The sequence below is a fragment of the Aplidium turbinatum genome, chromosome 16, assembly GCF_918807975.1.
Source record: "Aplidium turbinatum chromosome 16, kaAplTurb1.1, whole genome shotgun sequence".
Taxonomy (NCBI): domain Eukaryota; kingdom Metazoa; phylum Chordata; class Ascidiacea; order Aplousobranchia; family Polyclinidae; genus Aplidium; species Aplidium turbinatum.
The window spans coordinates 6,469,105-6,489,804 of NC_137487.1; the positions used below are offsets into that span (position 1 = coordinate 6,469,105).

At 38.9% G+C, this 20,700-nt stretch overlaps 1 protein-coding gene across 1 annotated transcript in view; it reads right to left on the reverse strand.

The window, feature by feature from the left end:
- Positions 1-4,059: 4,059 nt before the first annotated feature.
- The window catches only part of LOC145785113 (dynein axonemal heavy chain 10-like), a 68,188-nt gene continuing 51,547 nt past the window's right edge, over positions 4,060-20,700 (reverse strand). The window contains exons 75-94 of the mRNA XM_082596815.1: positions 19,994-20,127; positions 19,545-19,710; positions 19,025-19,159; positions 18,692-18,835; positions 16,663-16,789; positions 15,964-16,175; positions 15,385-15,514; positions 14,909-15,127; positions 14,357-14,548; positions 13,600-13,794; positions 13,077-13,241; positions 12,809-12,917; positions 12,377-12,472; positions 11,748-12,005; positions 11,105-11,215; positions 10,653-10,802; positions 8,785-8,989; positions 8,334-8,477; positions 8,099-8,209; positions 4,060-4,889 (exon numbers count right to left, since the gene is read on the reverse strand). Of these exons, the coding sequence (XP_082452941.1) occupies positions 4,708-4,889; positions 8,099-8,209; positions 8,334-8,477; positions 8,785-8,989; positions 10,653-10,802; positions 11,105-11,215; positions 11,748-12,005; positions 12,377-12,472; positions 12,809-12,917; positions 13,077-13,241; positions 13,600-13,794; positions 14,357-14,548; positions 14,909-15,127; positions 15,385-15,514; positions 15,964-16,175; positions 16,663-16,789; positions 18,692-18,835; positions 19,025-19,159; positions 19,545-19,710; positions 19,994-20,127 (3,185 nt within the window). The 3' untranslated portion in view covers positions 4,060-4,707. The remainder of the gene's footprint in view (positions 4,890-8,098; positions 8,210-8,333; positions 8,478-8,784; positions 8,990-10,652; positions 10,803-11,104; positions 11,216-11,747; positions 12,006-12,376; positions 12,473-12,808; positions 12,918-13,076; positions 13,242-13,599; positions 13,795-14,356; positions 14,549-14,908; positions 15,128-15,384; positions 15,515-15,963; positions 16,176-16,662; positions 16,790-18,691; positions 18,836-19,024; positions 19,160-19,544; positions 19,711-19,993; positions 20,128-20,700) is intronic.

Genomic DNA, 20,700 nt, shown 5'->3' on the forward strand with positions numbered 1-20,700 from the left:
GCAACACTTGAAGTACGGTTTGAGATGTTGGTTTCACAACAACACATATTTTCCAGTGTTCAAAAAGTTGTGTCGTTGTGCAAACAGGACGCCCCCGTCATCACATGATCGAAAACAAGATTGGTTTTTGCATTCCCACCACTAAATAGCGTCTTTTGTTGGTTACATAACCACTCTGTTTGTGCAAACCTTGTAAACACCGTTTCCGAGAATCTGAAATTGGTTATCAAATGCTCGAGATATCACAGCAAAGGTCAATTGCCACATACTCATATAGCCTACAGTAGTTTCATGCCCAGTGGCCCATGCTACCCAAGCATCCCAGCTAACAAATAAGTTCTGTTTTACATTGTTTCAACGTCTCGATGTAGCCTAAACCTAAACAAGGACTGATTTGCTAGTTGGTTCCTAGAAGCTTGCGATAACAGGAAATCGATGTTGTTGGAAAACTGCCAAGATTGTTTTTGACCGCGTAGAAAGTCCACAGATTGTCGAGCATTCCTTTCGGATTACCGCAGTTTGCATGAGATTGCCCCCAGTGCAGTAAAGATTTAAACATTATCCAGGCGGAGAAGACGAAGTTTTGCGTAAAAAAAAGTGTGATAGGACATTGTTGCAACGTTAGGAAGATGTTTTGTAATCTTGAGCACATGACCGCATTAACTTATTTTACAACCGCACAGCACAGAGCAAACAAAGCTTTGATTGTTTGAAAGCTGTTTTTGCATTTGATAGCTCCAAAGTTTGTTTATATCTCTGTTCTCTTTCCGCGTAATAATAATCGTATTTAATCTTTTTAAGATTCAGTTCAGTAATAATAATTCAGTTCAATTTAATAAAGAGACTCTGTTCACCACTAAGTGACATATTTCAATAACAATATAAAAGTTCCTTTAATAAAGGCTTTATAAAACAAAGTTAAACATAAATGTGAGAATTTACATATTATTGGACTGAAGCTCTTACCACATTGTTCTTTTTGACAAAATGGGAATCGGAACTGAAAATGATTCTGGCAACTGTTGCAATCAAAGGCTGGCATGTTGAACAGACGTTAACACAGCGCTGGTTGGAGTTTACTTAAAGAATAGGAAGACTTGCACTTGCAGCAACAATATTTGCAATAAAACGCTTGTAAAAGTCCTTCAGCGAAAAGACAAAACATTTCACGTCTTCAAAGCACATCCCCACGAAATTATTGAAAGTTTTGGAAAATTTTCAATGAATACAACCACGTAGTTTTGTACAGTACGGTATTTCAGTTGGCGAATGCGCAGCAGCTGGTGTGCAAGGGGGTTTTGTTCTCAGTCATCTGCCCTGGTTATTGCAAGCAAGCATAGAGCGGAAATTTTGACCAAGCAAAACCTGTTGTGACAAAATATTTCACTGAGAAGCAAATTTTTCCGTTCAGCTAACATCTTGCACCACTGCACTCGGGTATTTTCGAAATAATAACTTATCGCTCTTTATACCGTATGTCGTTTGCAACTTAATTTCACTGGAAGCCTGAATAGCATTTTTTTAAATAAAATTTTATTAAATGTTGGGATTGGGAATGATTCCCTATCAGTTTCTTCAATCTCTAGTTAGCATAACCTACAACCCATCGGTCACAAAACCTACCGACATGCCAACAAATGTCGGCGACAAATTAAATTAATTAATATTAGTTTTTGAAAAAATCTGCCGGACTTGGGTCGTTTTATTTTTATCCACAGTTATCAGACAAAAAAAACATATCTATAGGTTGGTCACCGCCGGTTGCATCAACACAGCGCTCTATTGACGAACAAAAAAAAAAGTTGCGCGACGAACAATCTCACGTGACTGCCTTTGAACATAATAAAACGGCAATAATATATTTATTTTCTTCGTGATTTGTTCATAAAAAGCTTGTATGCAATATTTAACTTATATTGGTAAAAAGGGCGCACACTTCAACTTTTCCATGGGCACTATTATGCATGCACTATGCGGTAGTGAAATGTTTTGTAACTAATCTCTAACCCTGCTGAAAGAGAATGAGTCAGCAATCTTGAGAATAGAGCGGCAATGGCAGGCCCAGATTTAAGGGGGGGGGCAGAGGGTGCAGTTTCCCCGGGCCCAGGGATGGAGGAACCATCTTAAAAGTAGGTGGGCCCAAAGGCGTAGCAGTCAAAGTTAACCAAACTTCTGGAGGCTTCGCCCCCCAGACCCCCATAACATTGCTGCATTCCTAATACTTCAAATCATTTATACATTGTGTTTTCATGATTGCTTTTTGTGCCAACCAGCGAAAAATTTCCGTTTTTAGGCCCGATTTGGCCAAACAAATTACAAAATTGTTAAATTGCTTAATAGCACTGTACAAAATATGGCGATGTACACACAAATAAAAAGGAAAAATACACACACAGTTATAATACCAACCTCGGAGAAGTAATCTGCAGCATTATACAGTAGGCCCACATGCATGCACTGCATAATATGTAATGTTATTATTGTTTTAACCTTAGAGAACAATTCGATTGGTTTATAGATTACTCCACCAATCACTCGCAACCACACCCACATGTGCTGCCCATCAACAGTTAGGCTAAACAGAAAAGTTTGAAGATTAGATTTCATCATTCACAGGGGCCCTAAAATACTCTAAATTGACTCTCACCTTTTGTGCCAATTTTTTTTTGTTGGCCTGTGTAATCAAACTAGTGTGTAACAAATGAGTGAAGAGCTTTTTTTTGGAACTCCTTATCTCTAGTTTGCCGTTTTCGCTACCTTTTCAAAGAAATTTGTGGGCCAGGCCCACCCAGAAAAAAAAGTAGTTGGGCCCAGGCCCACGTGTTTCCTCCATCCCTTCCCTCCCTTTGAAGGGCCCCCGACGTGGAAAATGTGATTTTGTGTTATTATTTTCTCTCAGATTTTGAAGTTTCTGCAAAATGCTTCCTTTTTCTTTCAAGGTTAATTGTTAGTCACAAGGTGGTGACTGGGCTTGGCGTAAAGGCATTAGCGGTGTGGGTGACTTTTAAGTTACCTTGTAATGTTTAAACTTTATTTGCACGCCCCCCCCCCGATTTAATAGTGCCCCGGGCCCCCCATCACCTAAACCCGGCCCTGGGCGATGTTGACAGCAATGGGTAGGATAAAAACGAGAAAAAAAACTAAATAGTTGATGAAAATGCATAGATGAGGGAGACTATAAACCAGGGTTGCCAAGTTTCCCCATAAATTGGGTTGCTTTTGATCTTGACTGGGGTTTTATTTTTCGGTTTGGCGGTTGTTTGGGCTCCTTTTGAATATGTTATTTTTTAAGTATTGATGTTACATTTTCATTCACAACAAGCTTTCAAAATATCTGCTTTGTTAGGCATAGTTAATTTTGATTGAAATGCGTTTGAAACAACGTTTTTACGGTCAACCCGAGTGAAATATTGCGTGCTGAGACTTTACAGTGTACGACAAAAAAAGTTATCAGTAGTTACTCTCTGAGACCACGGTTGGATGAGTTTACTCATCACTGGAAGTGGGGAGGCAGACGACAAATAAAATCCACAAATATAAACAAAACTTGTTTTTTCAAATGTTTTGATCATTTTAAGTGTAGCCCACGTATAAAATATCTTACAAATTTTTGGTTTGTTTTTACAATTTTTGGTTGGTTTGAAACCTGTTTTTGGCTATTAAAAAATTGTAGGCTTTGGCAACTCTGCCATACATTAACTTGCAAGAGAAAATGGAGTAAAATGGTAAGCCGGGAGGAAGGAATTTTCTCAGAAAGCCATTTGCTTTGAAGGTAAATAAGAAATAGAAACGAAAACATCCAAAAAGAACAGAAAAAGATGAGGCAGACAAGGTTGGAGTGAAAGAAGAAGATACGTTGGACAAGATGAGATAAAAAGTGGTGAATGCAATTGCTGCATGCAAATTATCGGCCACCCAACTAAAGGGGGCAAAGCCGAATTTGGATGATGATAGTAACCTACACCAACTGAGGGTTTCAAAATCTACTGAAAACGAAAAAAGCGTGTTTTTCTGAGTCTAGGCTACTACAAATCCTTTGAATTGAATGCCACGTTTTCATCAGCTTCTGCAACTTTATTATAAAAGAGATCGAGATCATTAAAAAGTCACAGTGACAATTGCCAACAAAACCAAATCGATAAAAATGTAACATTTAAGTAAAAAATACGACATAGCATATTTCTATGAAACAAAACTTACAGAAAAAAATTAACAAAAGTCATTTTACAGCACGGTTTACAAACATAGAGATAAATTCTTGAAATTGCCCCTAATAAAAACACTTTTCATAAAATCGTTATCACCCAAACATCTAATTGCATATTTTTGCTATCTATGTACAGTATTGTTGGTATTGCTTTCCATGTTGGATATGTCAAGAGCACCGACATTGTGATGACGTCATCACCCATGATGCAGCGATCAATCCAGTCAAAAAATGCAATAACGTATGTTGAAGAAAGAATAGATTAGTAGTTAAAACTTTATATTTTTCATAACATTCGTTTAATGATACAACAAAAAACAGGCAAAAGTCCTCGATGAAACACAAAGTATCACACACACTCATGTATTGCTTCATCAACTCGCATTGTTATTACAACGAATTCTTAAAAATGTAAACAAATTGAATCCGGCGATGGAATTTACAGTGAAGGACCAACATAGAAAGTTTGGCACTTATTGGACCAAATGAAACACAATTGACTAATCAGAATTGAGAGTGAGACACACCCCTTGTAACACCCAATGAGAGATGTGTTCTGTTGTGTACAAATCTGCCAAGAAAACAAGACCAACTCCCATCGCATTACGTCGCATTGACGTTGTATAGACTGGCGTGGTTAACGTGTTCTGCAGCTTCAATCGATGGGATTCGATGGGAATCACTGCACAGCACAAATTTCATAAATCGCACAGAAAATCTTCCATAGTGGTAAGAAGTTAACTAACCAAATATTACCCGTGAGGGGGGTTGCATTCAGGGACGCGCACTCGCGCAGCTCCTTTTTTCTGGCAATAGAAGGGTCACTTGCCAAACTGATCATTTTTTTACTTCTTGTCACAAGCTTGATTTGAACAAAAAAATTTAAATTCCTTCAACTTCACTTCAACTTAAATTAACTTCACTACTCTTATATAACCCATAAAAAGAGCAATACAGTCAACCCTCGATTTAACGGACTTCGATTTAACGGACTTCGGATTTAACGGACTTCGATTTAACGGACTTCGGATTTAACGGACTCAATATGCGCAGATCTATGAGTAAAAGAATGCACCAAAAGAACGGTTTTTATTGTTTTGGAATTCACCAGGCTACTTGCGTGAATGCGTGAAACGATTAGAAACAACGTCACAATAGTCACAATAGTCTCCCGCAACGTCACAATACCAGCGTATTGTGATCTATCAGCGTACTCTGTACTCTGTTAGCAAGAGCCTTCATTCGGTGCACCTTAGAATCAGTTAGAACCTGCCTGTGTTTAGTACGGTGCATTATGTCTAAGCCAAATGAAAAACGTAAACGTGTGAACTTGTCGGTGATGCAGAAACTAGAACTGATCAAAAAGCTTGAAAAAGGGGCCAGCGTTGCGAGTGTTTGCGATCAGTATGGTGTCAAAAAACAAACAGTCTCAGACATTAAGAAGAGCAAGGACAAGCTGTTGAAATACGCTACGTCTTATTGTGTTGATGTGGCGTCTTCCAAGGGTGGTAAAGTGAGCAACAGAAAACATATGAAGATGGGTAAGGAACAATCTTTGGACGCAGCAGTTATGAAGTGGTACGTTCAACAACGGTCCAGTGGAGTGAATGTGCGTGGGACAGAGTTAATCGCAGCTGCTGCTAAACTTGCTACCAGTCTTGGCTTAACCGATTTTAAGGGCAGTGATGGGTGGCTTTGGCGGTTCCGAAATCGCCACGGATTATTTAACGAGGTTCTGCATGGCGAGGCTGGTGATGCAGATACGGCAAGTGTGGCCCCCTTTCGCGAAAAATTAACAAAGCTGATTAGTGACGCAGGCCTCACCCTATCTCAAGTATATAACGCAGACGAGACGGGAATTTTTTGGCGTTCTCTCCCGAAAAATTCTCAAGTCCGTCAGGGTGAGGAGAAGACCAAGGGGAAGAAGAGAAGCAAGGAAAGGCTGTCGGTCCTGGTCGGGTCCAATGCCACCGGTACTCACCGACTGAAGCTAGCCGTGGTGGGCAAATCGAAGAAACCACGGGCATTTAAGGGATTAAACGTCGAGCGTGACCTGCCAGTAGTTTACTACAACTCTAAGAAAGCTTGGTTTAACTCTGCAATATTCACTGATTGGTTTTTCTCGCATTTTGTGCCTGCGACTCGGAAATATCAAGAAGAAGTGCTGAAGATTTCTCCTGATGATGTACGAGCGATTCTAATACTCGACAATGCCCCAGCGCACCCTAGTGAAGAGAAGCTTGTAAGCGCTGACGGCAAGATAAGGGTCCTTTATCTGCCCCCTAATACAACATCGGTTATACAGCCAATGGACCAGGGGATTATTAGCGCCTTGAAGAGGCGCTACATCCGACGTTACTTGGATGAGGTCCTGGTCATTGTAGAGGACGAAACAGATGCTGAGGTCGACACCAGGGGCCAGCGGACCTTAAGCAACATAAAAAATTACAATATTCGTTCAGCCATTTATAACTTTGCAGCAGCGTGGCAAGACATTAAGGTGTCTGTCCTCGCAAATTCATGGAAGAAAATCTTAGAGGACAAAGATTCAGAGGCCAACTTTGAAGGAATAGAGGCAGGAGATTTTCTCCAAATGTTGCAGCGTGGTGGGGAGGTATCCACCTCCATCGATGATATAACAGACTGGCTGGACGAATTAGATCTGGACCCAGGGTATCAGTTCATGTCTGAGGCCGACATAGTGGCATCTGTGGTGGATGGCGGAGAAGAGGAAAGCAGTGACGAGGAAGAGGCGATTGAAATCCCCAAGGTGAAGTTGTCAACTCTACGGAGCTATATCGATGCCCTCATTGATTACTCCGCCTACAGCCAACTACCTGAGATGGCGCACCAATATGGGAAGCTCAGGATGATCAGGGAGCACATCATCAAAGAACAGCATATGGGAGGTCGCCAGACAAAAATCAACAGCTTCTTTGCCCCTAGCCGCTCTGTTCAACATGGTGCTCCAGCCAACCCATCTGTGTCGTCTCCATTTCTCTTACGCATCCCACCTGCCCCTGAAAATCTGAACAATGATGCCCCATGCTGCAGTCATCGTCCCGCCATCCCTGAGGTTGATGTTCAGGAGGATGGACATGATGAGTTGATGATCATCTCTGACTCAGATTAATCTACATTTAAGTTGTGTACTGTAAATGTACTTGTGTACTGTAGTCGCGCAGGCTATACAAAATACCAACAAGGAACGCATTTCACGTGTCTTTAAACTGCTACTGTGTTGTACTGTACAGTCTTTGGTTTATTAAGCGTGAGCATCTGCGCAGTATAAACATGTTTGGTACGCGTAATACATCTCTCCATCAAAGTACTGTAGTGTTTTATCGTAGGCGTGTTTTCCAAGCAAAAGCTAGAATTTGCGGTGACAGATGGTCTACGCTATAGCAGAGTACTTGACTGTACACTGTACAGTAGTGGGAGTACGGTATTTTCGATTAACGGACTTTTTCCAGCAACGGACTGCTGCTGGTCCGCATTTGTCCGTTAAATCGAGGGTTGACTGTATTTTGTAAATTAGAAAAGTTGTAACCCTTCTAGTGTAGCGGATAAGGCAAAGCGGATGTAGTTTTGCACCCCCATGATCTAAAATCCCTTCTCCTAGTGCAGAGTATGGGTCAGGTGGTTTGGCTATGTTCAAGGATTAATAATGTAATGAAAAGTAAATCACAATTTTAGTTGTACATTTGATGAAGGGAAATTAATCTGCGCAGCGACATACTAAAAGAAAAAAGTTTACAAGTTGAGTGTAGCTACAAATAATTACTTCCAATAATTACTACAAATAATTAACTACAAATGTCGCATAGGTGTTTTTTACGGAGTTTTTACCAAAACAAGTCAAGTTACAGTTCATAGAACGACTTCACTTACCTTTAAGAATAGGAAGTTCTTGCACCAGTTGCTTTGGCCTGGGCCGTATCAAACAGCTGTTCTCCGTGTCCCATGCAGCTCCTTCCAAATGCAAACCACTGACGAAGCATCCTGTTGCAAAGAAGATGGTATCAACGGAATGTAAGTAATGGAAAGTGTTACAGAAATGTAACAACAAACGTAAAATCGTACATGCATAATTCAAACATTGGACGCTATGCGAAACGATAATTACCTTGGTGGGTTCTTTCTGTGACTTCATCAGCATTCTGCCACTGAGTGACTTGTGTGTACAAGGTGGACCTGTCCAGTGGCCAACCATTCTTCCTGCACGTAGCCTGGACCAGGGCGGTCAGGTAGGATTCCGGAATGTGCAAACCTACGTGCAAATCAACACTGACAATACCTTTCATTAATTAACGTAACATTTCCATTGAACACAAAATGCTAAGCAACCATGGGAAGGTTTGCACAGCGGGCAGTCCTTGATTACATGGCCTGCTGTCTGCACCTCTTTTCCGTCTGACGAAAGGAGAGATCCAAAACAATAGAAATAACGGACCAGCGAAGAGTCAGCTTGTTTGAACATGCGCTTGCTTCATTTACGTCAAAACTGTTATTTTGATAAACAAAGCAAATGTTAGCTGGTCAAGTGGCGCCACATTTTTTATTGCTATTTCACCAACCTGACAACCACATGACAGCCGGTTCGGCATCATTGACCCAGGCCATGTATTGGTCATGACGTCGCTTAAAATGACTCATCCAGTTTCCTAACGACTTCAACGTGTCTGGAGCTAACTTCCTCCATATCGTTGGGATCTGTCCGTTGAATAAAGCTCTGGCAAGGTCATCCAACTCGTTGCTCATTCCGACCTCGCCAGCAAGTGCCTGGTGGAAAAGATTCGATTAGTATCGAAAGCAATAATAATAATAATACTTTCTTTTGTGCCTGTACAACAGGAAGCAGCAGAGACATATAGTCTTAGAGTCAGCTGTTCCCATTATTTTGGCCTGTTATTAAGTGTCTTGCCGAGATCATGTTAAGCAATTAGCTCAGTTTGATAACGACCCAACTTCGTAAATAAAGGCAAAGCATGAGCAAGCAACCGTATTTTGACTCTAATAAGCAACACACACAAAGAGAGCTCCCAATGGCATGACTTGCGGCAACATAATAAGTGGAGACTTTACTCTGTCAATCTCGGTGACCGAGCCGGCGTCAGTGATTCAAAGCCTTTAGTCTAGAACAGTGGTTCTTAATCTTTTTTCTGGCACGCCTCCCTTTAACAATAATTACATTTTTTGCGCCCCCCCCCCCCCCCCCCAGTTTCGAACAACTGCAGCACCAAAAGTATCTTTGTTTTTGTTGATCACGGTACATATTAGTGAGGTACCGAACTTAAAACTGATTTTAAGCTACTAAATTTTTAATGCAAGGTATAACTGCAGAAATTGTGCAACGTTGCTTAAGTCTTTAACGCTCAGCATGTCCTTGGTCTTGATAGCAACTGCAGTAAAAAAAGAGCAAAAATATCGATCCGAGCACTGTTAGTCTTTGCATATCTCCAGTTTATACAAGGAGGCAAATATAGGAAGATAATCTCGAGTTCCAGTTCTTTGACATCTGACTTGGCTGTGTTGTTAAACTTTCATGTAGAAAATTCCTCTTGTTCTTCTTCAAATACCTTATTGGTTTCCATGTTTTTATCTGTATCTGAAAATTATTTTATCCTGTTTGCTTTCAAGGCATTTAAATGAGCTGTTGCTTGGTTAGTCTACTCAAGCTTGAAGTTACTTTCTGAGAGTGCAGCGTCCAACTTAGGCTACTGAAACTCATTGGATTTCCTTGTTACTTCGACTTGTCCAGATGTATACTTTAGATATGAAACTTCTAATTAGCATGCATTCTTCAGACGAAAATCAATCATTCGTGTGAAAAATACACCAGATCATACATCATTTACAATCAGGCTGCATCTCCATACATAGGTTGAAAAACAACTGCAGGAGCTCCAGCTTTTTATAATGCACTCTGCTTTTGCAAAGTTGACTACCTTGATAAATAAGTTCAGGACACCCTTCATTGCTTCAATGGAGGCAAATGTTTGAATACTCTGGCTCTTCGATAACTTACGCAATGAGTGTTAACACTTAAAAGATTTAACTTTCGCTTTAACGTAGGCTATAACGAAACCAGAGTGCAGAACAAGGGCAACAATGCTCTGTCTGCATAGCTTATATAGCCCTACCTGTGATTTCTAGTTCTTAAAAAATATAAATGGCAACAAAAATTGTTCATGACATTGAAATTACTGCAAAAAGATTAAATACCGTTGAAAAGCTTGCACTCCCCATAAAAAGTCGCTGACGCCCCCCAAGAGGGTGTACTCCCCGATTAACAACCACTTGTTTAGAATCTAGACTACACGCATGCGAAAATGTCAGAATTTAACTTTCAAAGAAGATTTTTAAACCTGAAGATAAAGAAACTCAAAAGTAGTTGATCTTGGTTGATGCTAAATTAGTATTTTATTAGTTTCTACTCCATTACCCTTTGCAATTCCACTAAAGACTTCGCCATCCTCTCGATAAGCTTGTTCCATCTCTCCAGCTCCTGGAGGAGGACGACTGATGTTGGAGAGATGAGAGATCCAAAACCGCGCTGGATTTTATCGAGCTCAAACACGGCAGGGATTTTGTTCTGGCAAGAGAATAAATTTTATGGTTTAAATGATTTAAAGTATTGTAGAATATACACCTGATCCATCTGATGTTGCAACGATAATAAGGATTGAGAGCAATTGTTTTGGTTTATTTGATTATTGAGAAATGTGTTACTTCAACGTCAACAAAACTTAATTTAACGGTAAATTCCCCAAATAATACAGATACAAAAGATTTAACTGTTGTATCACTAAAAAAATACAATTTCTAACTTCTATCCTGTATTGTTTGTCTGTGAAAAGGATTCATAGAGGTGGAATAAACTCTTCATCAGCCTACCTGGATGTCTTTGGCCACGTTGTTGATGAAGTCATCTCGACTGATGCCTCCTCCTGTTCCTCCTGTCTGTGGCTGAAGATCAACCAGATTCTCCCACATGGCTTTTGCAGCCTAAACAAATAAATATACTACAGCAGTGGTTCATAACCTTTATCCTTGTTGGCCCCACCATAAAATCACCAAGCAGTTCTCGCACCCCCTCGTAGAATGGCTGAACATTAACAGTCGCCTTCAATTCCGAAAGTGGATTAAAATCCCGGTTAACAACCATAGCTTCTTCCGCCATTTTGTAACTAACTCAAATGTTTCAGCATAGACGTACCCCCTGGGAACAGGTCTCGTACACCTTAGTGGTGCGTTCACCTCTGGTTAAGAATTCCCATTCTTATCAGTATTACATTTTCAAAACTCTTTTCTAAAGTATTTTTTAAAAGTGGTACTGAATCTCATTCCTGCTTGGCACACAGCAATAGAATAGATTTGGATAATAATGTACTCAGTAGCGCCTCTATACGGCTGCATTGACACCGTTTTCTTTGTAAAGCGCTGAGGAGCAACGCATATCTGCGATGGACACAGCGCTATATACAAACAAACATTATCATTATTACATAAAAAGCCGAAGAAAGTTTTTCCTGCTCACTTGAGTGTAATATCCAATCTCTGCGTTAGGATGAAGCCCGAAGACCTCGGGGGTGTTCGACAAGGGGAGGATCTCAATCAATTGAACGTAGCTGTCTTTGTTCCCTTTGTCTTCAGGAATGTGATAATCAACATCTTGGTTGTGGAAGAAGTGGAAAGGTTGGAAAGTGTCAAAGATGAAGTCCCCAAAGTACTCCTCCATGTAAGTGGTGAGGACCCTTCGGTCGAAGTTATCAATGGCCCTTCCTCCATACATCACCTGACAGAAAGACATTGTCAAAAAATTGTGTGACTGATTTAACACATAATGTGAGGCTAATCACTGCAACGGTCAAACGTCGTTGATAAAAATTAAAGCAGTTACATAGGTTTGCGTTATATTCCATTTAAATGATCATTGAACGTTTCAATAGCAAACAAAATTTCAAAAAAAAAACTCTTTTTTCATACGTTGTTCCTCTGATAACGTTGTTTTCACAATACGTATAACGTTATTTCGACTACAGTATATGTCGTTGTTCCCACTCACTTTAACCTTTTCCCAAATTCTTGGTAGTATTGAAGCAATGCTTCTTTAGTTTAACCCATACGAGTATCATGAACCAACTGGATTGTATCAACCTAGCTTACCTCGCCTATCAAATACTTGAGGGAACCCCACGGTATCTTGTCGTCGCCAAGCTCATATGCTTTCATCAAGTAGGTTTTTAAAATGTCCATGCACACCTGAGCATTGCGATGGAATATTAAGTTACAGTTTTCTAGCGAAAATGCAGTTTTAGTTCAGCTGTGATCATAATACGATATCAAGACTGTGCTGCAAATATGACAAACAATTTAAAAAAAATTTTTTTCACAAAACGTCAGGTCAGTAGCCTATTGCTTTTTTGTACACTGGTATGTACCGTAGATTATTGCTACTTCCTCTTGCTTAGCTACGGCTAAGCTTAATGTTTAATTGTATTGTAGCGGCTTTAGTTGCTCATTAAACGATAAAATACGTTGAAGCAACGTTGGCATATTTTGAATGAAATTGTTTGACTATCAAAGAACAACTCTCACTGTGTGATCGGACTCGTTGAAATCGTACGAGATGTTCCAACCAATTTTCCCATACTTCCGCCTCTCTTGCACTACCGCGTGGAAGAAACTCAAAACAAATACCAGCGATCTGAAAAAAATATTAACTTGATAAATCAGGAAAAAACTTTGCTAACGTTGACAAAAAATCGTTTTTCACATTAGTAGTTTTTGCAATTTCATTTTGCAGTCAGCTATCATCAAATTTATGTAAGTGACGAGTTAAAAAGGATTTCAACTGTCCATATACCTGTAGGATGGATGAGAACACTCGCCCAGCATCGTGGCAGTTATTTTGTGGTAAGTGTTTCTTAAGTTTAGTTTCAATCCGTTGGGAGGTTCAGTGACAACCTTAAGGGATCGCTGGAGGATGCCAATAGGGAATTCTGGAATGGACTCAGTTGTCAGCCAGAGCCTGAAGAATAAAATTAATACATTAAAAAATACATTTTAAAAATATATTGAGTGCAATAGGAAAAATTTACGCACGGAAATGGTACATACAATTAAAAAAATAATAAACTCAATATCAAATTTTATATGAACATTCTCAAAATTCAAATCAGTGATACTGTATACTTGAAAAAAAATTAATTGTGACGTAAATATTCCAGAATGCTTGCAAGAGTAAAAAATTGTGGAAAAGGAAATGTTAGTCTACCAAATCGGCTATAACGTTCAATGTTGAAACATGGTCAGCAATTCAGAACTCGCAAAGTCAGCAGTCGAATGATCATGTCCATGTCCAACATCATCGAAAACTCAATTATCACCTAAAGTCCGGATGTGGTTTCTGGATTTGTCCAAGAGCCTTTTCGAGATCTTTGAGCCATTTGACGAGCAAGTGACAGTTCTGCAGCATCAGCCATTGCCCTCTGGCGATGGCCGTTTCAAGAAGTTGCAGGGCAACCTTTTCTTGACCCTGTCCCATGGCTAGAAACTTTAAGCGGTTACCACCAAACCCTGATCTGTAAAGGGAGAAAATCGGTTTGAACCAGTTGCTTGTGACAGTTTTCATCAAAGATCATTTAAATCAACTTCGTGCAACTCCATGAAGAAGTATTCGTGACGATAGACAAAACGTCGTAGAAAATACAGATAAATCTAAGTACAACATCTTGTGGCAGTTTATCGCTTATGCAGGTTAAGAATATAATGTATGATGATTTAAATCAAATGCCTGATGAAAGCACTCATTCAAATTTTAGTGGTGATTAGTTTACAAATGTAATTAGGGTATGGGATATTCGTTTCAACTAACACCAATATGAATGAAAAACTAATCAAGTTAGAAATCTGTCCTTAAACCAACACAAACCGTGTCAAATTATGAGTAAGATTCAACAAACCATTCTTTGGGAAAAAACAAAGTACATACATTGTACTATTCTGTAAGGGCTATGTGACCAGAGAGTGGTTGTTATCCGAAACATTCGAACTAAAATACACCTGTTCAACAGTAATGAAACACAATGAAACTATCGCCTTATGTTATCCAGCGTGCAACGTTCATCACATATTCTACATCACCTCTCGGCCAACTTCATGAGGTCTGATGCTGGATCTGATCCCGGACTCAAGATGAAGACAATGGGAGACAGTGGAGTGCTCTGTTCGTAGATGGACTCAAAGCTGATGATTGGAGGCTGCACGTATGTCTCACCTACTTGATCAATGACGTAATTTGTGATAGCTCGAATCACACGGTCAACTCGGAAGCACCTGTCAACATAAAATGAACGTGAAGTTACGTTAAAAATATTGAAATTATTGATAGACACTCAAAGAGTAACCCCACAGTCTGGTTAGAGTATTTAATGCTTGTGCTTTAAAATTCTAAATTTAAATAATTTCAAAAGATCCTGATTCGTTATATGGTTATTTTTCCTCAGCAATAATAACATGTAAGTACTGTAAACGTCTAACTTTTAGACAAAAAATGTAAATAATTTTCATTTGGGTAAAAATTCCTTCAGCGATATGGTTACAAAGCCTTCCCAGATAATCTGGGGTATTTGAAAATTAGAATAAAAGAAGATTCGATAGCGCAAAAAAACACAACGGAGAAAATGTATCACTTACCGGAGGAGACAAAGCTTGTGGAATCCATTAAGTCCGTCCTTGTATTTTCCAGGAATATCGATGGATTCAGGAGTGTCATGGTCATACCACTCCTTCCATGAGCTCTCATTGCGATCCACATCATCAGGAAGCGAACCGAACACATCCGGAATTACTCTGGCCAGCTCGATCACATCTTGCCATCCTTGCTCCGGGATCCAGTCGTGAAGCTTTTTTCGGCTGGAGGAAGAAAACGCATCGATTAGCCATTGTTTGACGTTTAGACGTTAAATGATCAGAAAAAAAAAATTCTGGTTGAAATAGGTGCTGCCATACCCGGAACGACATTTGGCCGAACGGCAATCCATCGAACAACAAGAGGATTTGGAGGTTGACATCAAGGGAGATAATTCCTCATACGTCAATTAATCCCAGAAACTTCCCATTCCTAAATCCTCCTGTCGTTCCATGCAATCGAATAACGGTTAAAATCAAACCTGCTCTTCTCCAGAGCGATGTTGCCTTTGTAGAAGAAGTCCAACTCATCCTGGCTTGTTCTTCCTTCATCCTGTTCCAACTTGATTGTCATTTGGAATGAAAAGAGGAGTTTATGCTTCTCAAATAATCCTGGAAGAAATAGACATAATTTAATGCTTTACAGAGCACTTCATCACGATCCCATAAAAAATGGTCATTGAAAGTCTTTTTATGCAATGGATACACACTTGCTGGATGCACTTCCATGCATTCTATAACATAAACTTGTATCTGTCAACATATAAACTATTGAAACGTTCTGTCATCGTATCAATCAATCGTCCTCAATGGAAAGATCAAATTCACACTCACTGAAACAAAATCGAATTTCTACCATATCAATAATGACGTCAAATCTAATGAAACCCAGCCAACAAACACTGGTTCAAGTGGTTTGAGCATTTCAAGATGACCCTTAAAGTAAGAGTAACATAAAAATAATGTACAAAAGCAACAATGGAAATATTATTTTGTTCCTAACTCTAACTCTAAGTTGAAGAGCGTTCTGTATTCTGTTTAATAAGTGATCAGTTACTTACCAGTGCAAGCGTAGTTGTAGATGTTGCTTGTTAGTGTGTTGATGATATTGACCAACCTCTTGTGGAGGATAGAGTCCGGGAGGCTCTTTCTGAGTGAAAAGTCGAAGACATCGAGGAAGGATGCGAGAGAGAACTGATACATGTTGTTGATCACCGCCATCTCGGAGAGCACGAAGAACAAGATTGCTCCTCTTCTAGCCGCAGGTCGATATCTGAGAAGGACAAATTTATAATAAACAAAAAAAAAATATGGGGATGCATAAAAGGTAAGTTTAAAAATGATGGAGAAAGTTTATGACAAGAGGCGTATGAGGAATACAAACGACGGAAGAGCTTTTGTCCGATTTCTTCAGCACTTGTTTTTATTTGTATGTAATAATAAATTATTTAATCAGTATTTGGTGAAAAAGCAATACTTCACCTTTCATCACGTAACAAAATTCATAGTAGATCAGTTTAGCGATAAAGACCAAGGTTAGCAAAATCCGTGGTTGTATAAGATGCAGTCGAAAAACTTAATTGTAGATGTTATTTTTATCTTATATGAATGAGTTCAACAAAGAAACCGTCGGTTCTAACATTCATAAGCGGAAAAGAAAATCAAATTAATTTATGATAAGTCACTTGCCACGACCATCTCAATAAAGAACTATTGGCCTCAACACCATTAATAACAAACCAAACAGAGTAGATCCCCACCCGTCACGAAGTTTGTCAATGTCTACTGATGTCTTGGCTGCCATTGTTAGCTTCTCAGACACTTCAGTGGCTTTTGACTTGGTCTCGTCCAGCGTCTCAATAAGTTCAGTGTTGTCCAGCATGTTGCCTGGGCAAAAGAAGTCGACAGTTATGAAACCACTCTTGCTTCGTTTGTCGTACTGTATCTAGGCTTACACCCGGTGGTTGAAGATTTAGATTAAGTGGACAGGAAGGCAAGGAAGCCAATCTTCGTGTCCACCTTCAGGCATGCCTTTAAGTGTCCTGCCAAAGACACAGCCGCATGCTCTTGAGCGGTGTCGAACCGGCGCCCTTTCGATTTCCGTCCAGGGCTCTCACCACTTGGCTATGCAGCAGACGAAATCACTCTTGATGAAATCAGACTGTATCAAGCGTGTGGTATTATAATTTGCTAAAAATAGTTATCAGCAGTGAGAGAACTTAGCTTAGAATGACAGAGTAAAGTAGTCCACTCAATCGCTTGGGGGAGTATTGGTGGCACAGGAAGGTATAAAGTTACTTAGTTAATAGAACCAGATCTTTTTTAATTGTTTTTAGGCTGATAAAAATGCTTGAACTGCCTGCATGTCTTCTATGTAACTTACACCAACAGCTAAAATGAAGCTTTCCTTTCCATAGAAAGAACGATAAACATTCTTATTCTACTGTATACATATAGCTTTGGGAGTGAAATAGTTTTACAATACAATGAACAGATGACTGACAGTAACTTAATGGAATTGAGTAGCATTATTCAACTTTTCTTGTGATTACACTCATACGTATCAACAAAATGTTAACACCCTTGGTATCTGTTCTTTAGTTGTAAGGCAAACCGGGGCGTGTTGTCACAAGGGGCGTGTTGCCACAGCAATGTTTTTAGTACTTGCACTGACTGCTTCGAGTCTATATTTGTAGCACGTGCTTCGTCAAGAGTCATCTTCATTTTGAGGTCAGCAAAGTCAAGAAAAGACAGCAGATTTAGCTTAAATTAAATTATTATCATAAATTTGGTCATCGATGTAAATTTCACTAACTTTTCAAAATTGTGTGACGCTTTCGTAAGAGCAGTCTGACTGCAAGTATGAAATCAGTATTTATAGCTTATTATGTTAGGAGTATAGCTGACACTTTAGAAGTTAATAGCGTGCCTTTTCTAGCCGCCATTAAAACTTTTGTCCGACTGCGTACGTCGGGGCGAGTTGTCACAGCTGTGATGATGGTCACAGCTTATGAGAAGCAAAAGCAAAATTTGGCATAAACTACCGAACCCTTGGTTGATATGTGAAGGCAAGGAAACAAGACCCAAAGCAGTTGTTGAATTAATTTCAACTTGTTTATAAGTGTAAATTCCACGTAATAAAATTTGATTTTGTAAGGCAAACCGGGGCATGTTGTCACAGGTTTAGGGTTTTTCAATTTGTGCTTTTGCTCTATACAATGCAAGTGATGTGGTTATATCATTCGTACGCTGTCCACTTACACTTCCTTTTGCCACTAGTTAAACTTTTTAATCGCAAAAGGATTTCAAGAAAATCCATTTTTTTACAAAAATTTGATTTTCTTGAAATCCTTTTGCGATTAAAAAGTTTAACTAGTGGCAAAAGGAAGTGTCAGTGGACAGCGTACGAATGATATAACCACATCACTTGCATTGTATAGAGCAAAAGCACAAATTGAAAAACCCCAAACCTGTGACAACACGCCCCGGTTTGCCTTACGTTGTACTTAGTCAGTGCATATTGCAGTTATTTATTTCAGTCACTTATCACTACCATTATTTACAGTTATTTGTTTTTAGTTTTTTTATTTAGAAGTATTAGGTATTTCCTAAAGAGGGCAAAGAGTTCAAGCCGCAAACGTTTGAGTTATTATGTTGTTATTCTTATTCCGTTTATGGAAACATTTCATTGTGAAGAAGTGTTAACAAAATTGTTTTTATCAAAATCGTCAACAACTTTTAGTAAATCAAAGATTCTCAAAACTAAAAATTTAAAACTTTAGTAATCACCTTTTGATGTTGCAAGTTCCCTGAGGAGCGAATCCTCGAGGTCCTTGAGGAGCTTTTTGTTTTCAGAAGTCTCCTGAATCAATCGTTCTCTTTGTTCTTCAAGTTCCTTCCTTTCAAATTTAACGATGACCGAAAGAAGTTGATCTGATGGAAAAAGTGATGTGGATCAGCATTCAAATAAAAAATTATTTAAACAACAAAAAACAAATCTTCTAATGACTTTTCACTATCACATCGACTCCTGGAAACAAAACATGCTATGAGAGATGGAATTCAAATAGATTGCTAAGAAGAGAATCAGCATCACAACAAATGTATTGCAGAAACTAGCACCTTCCAATCCTTTCAAGGTGACTGTGTAATTAATGACCATGGCCTTTCCGAAGACGGCTGGAGAATACTTCGGGTTTGAAAGTTTGCTGGTCAGGTAAAGCTTAAAATTGGCATCATAGTCAACTTCCTTGTCGCCTGAATGAAAATACAACATTTAAAAGACTGCGCCAGCTGTGTTGGTATCGTTCATTTGGCTGCACACAAGAAGATTTGAGGTACAATAATTGGAATAGGTTATCACCTGTTTCTAATCCTCCCACGTGATATCCTTACCTTTCACTTGTGAATAAAATGAAGCAAAAATATATGATAAGAACTGACAAAGAAATTCATTAACTGAAGATTTACATCAACTATGCTGAACTAACGCTATCAATCCATCAGGAATAGTTTTCATTTTCCTATCGTTTCAATGTCATGCGACGTTGACACGATGTAAAAAGATAAACTATTGGGATAAATGTGGAGTAAGAAGAATGAAAAAAAAAAGTGAAGCAGTCACAACCTTTCAATCACTCACCCAAAACAACGAATTCTCTTCCTTGTCCTCCTTTGATGTCCTTTTCCAGAACATTGTCGATCACAGGATCGATGTATTCATCTACATCTTTGAAGAGGAAAGGAAATCCATATTTTATGGCGAGTTCCAACTGCTTCAGGAAGTCCGGGCTGTTAAAGGAGGATTCCTGAAACGCAGAAGCACAAATATTTGAAAGCAACTTATCTTTGATTTCAGCTTTGTTTATTTGCAAGTTTTGAAATACTGTAACTTTAAACATGCACCAAGAAATAAAACAAACAACAAGCTAATTAGGCTACATCAATGCAAAAGAAACAATACAGAAATTAATACAAAAGTAACTAAATTTTTGAAAATTTCTGTATTCACTGAAACCCACAAAACGAGTCTACATTTTTAGAAGTTGAAAGTACGTGTCTCTAAAGAGCAGAACAATTTTTATTCATGACCTTGAGGTTGTTTTTCTCTTCTTTTTTCCTAATCCAGTTGAGAGCTTGCTGTTGAGGATCGATACAAAGAGGAAAACGAGATGCTCTGGTAGTTAAGATGCCGTTCTGGATGGATAACTCATCAGGAGGAAGACCTGAATGATTGATGATAGGAAGTACTCATAAGTATAATAATAAGATGATTTTCTAAATTACATAACATTATAACATGCTAAGTATGAGTGTTTTAAAGATGATGATGATTTAGTTAGGAAAAATTTAATTAGACCTAATGGTTAACGGTGGGATGGCGCAACGGATAAGGCTTTGACTTTCCAGTTATGCAAAGTTGGTTCGACTCCCGGCTTAAGCTGGTTGTTAAAAACACCGCTCACCTCGACCTAAGGTGTAATAAATCGGGTGGGTATAATATTTTAGCTATTTTTACCTTTTTCATGGTTAATCACAAATCTTAGAAATATCAAAAAGCATTACCAAAATTATTACGTACTAGAGTGACTACATATGTAACGCTTTTATATAAAAACAATTCTATTTCATAGACAGATAAAACCAAGCAACCACACGCATTTAACATTATCCATTAGAGTGAACATAAAACTATAAACTATCTGTCTATGGTTAAAGAAAGTCACCTCTCTACCAAAATTGTATTATAATGTCAGCAACAGAAGAGGAATACCAGTTAAAGATTTTCGTAAATTGGA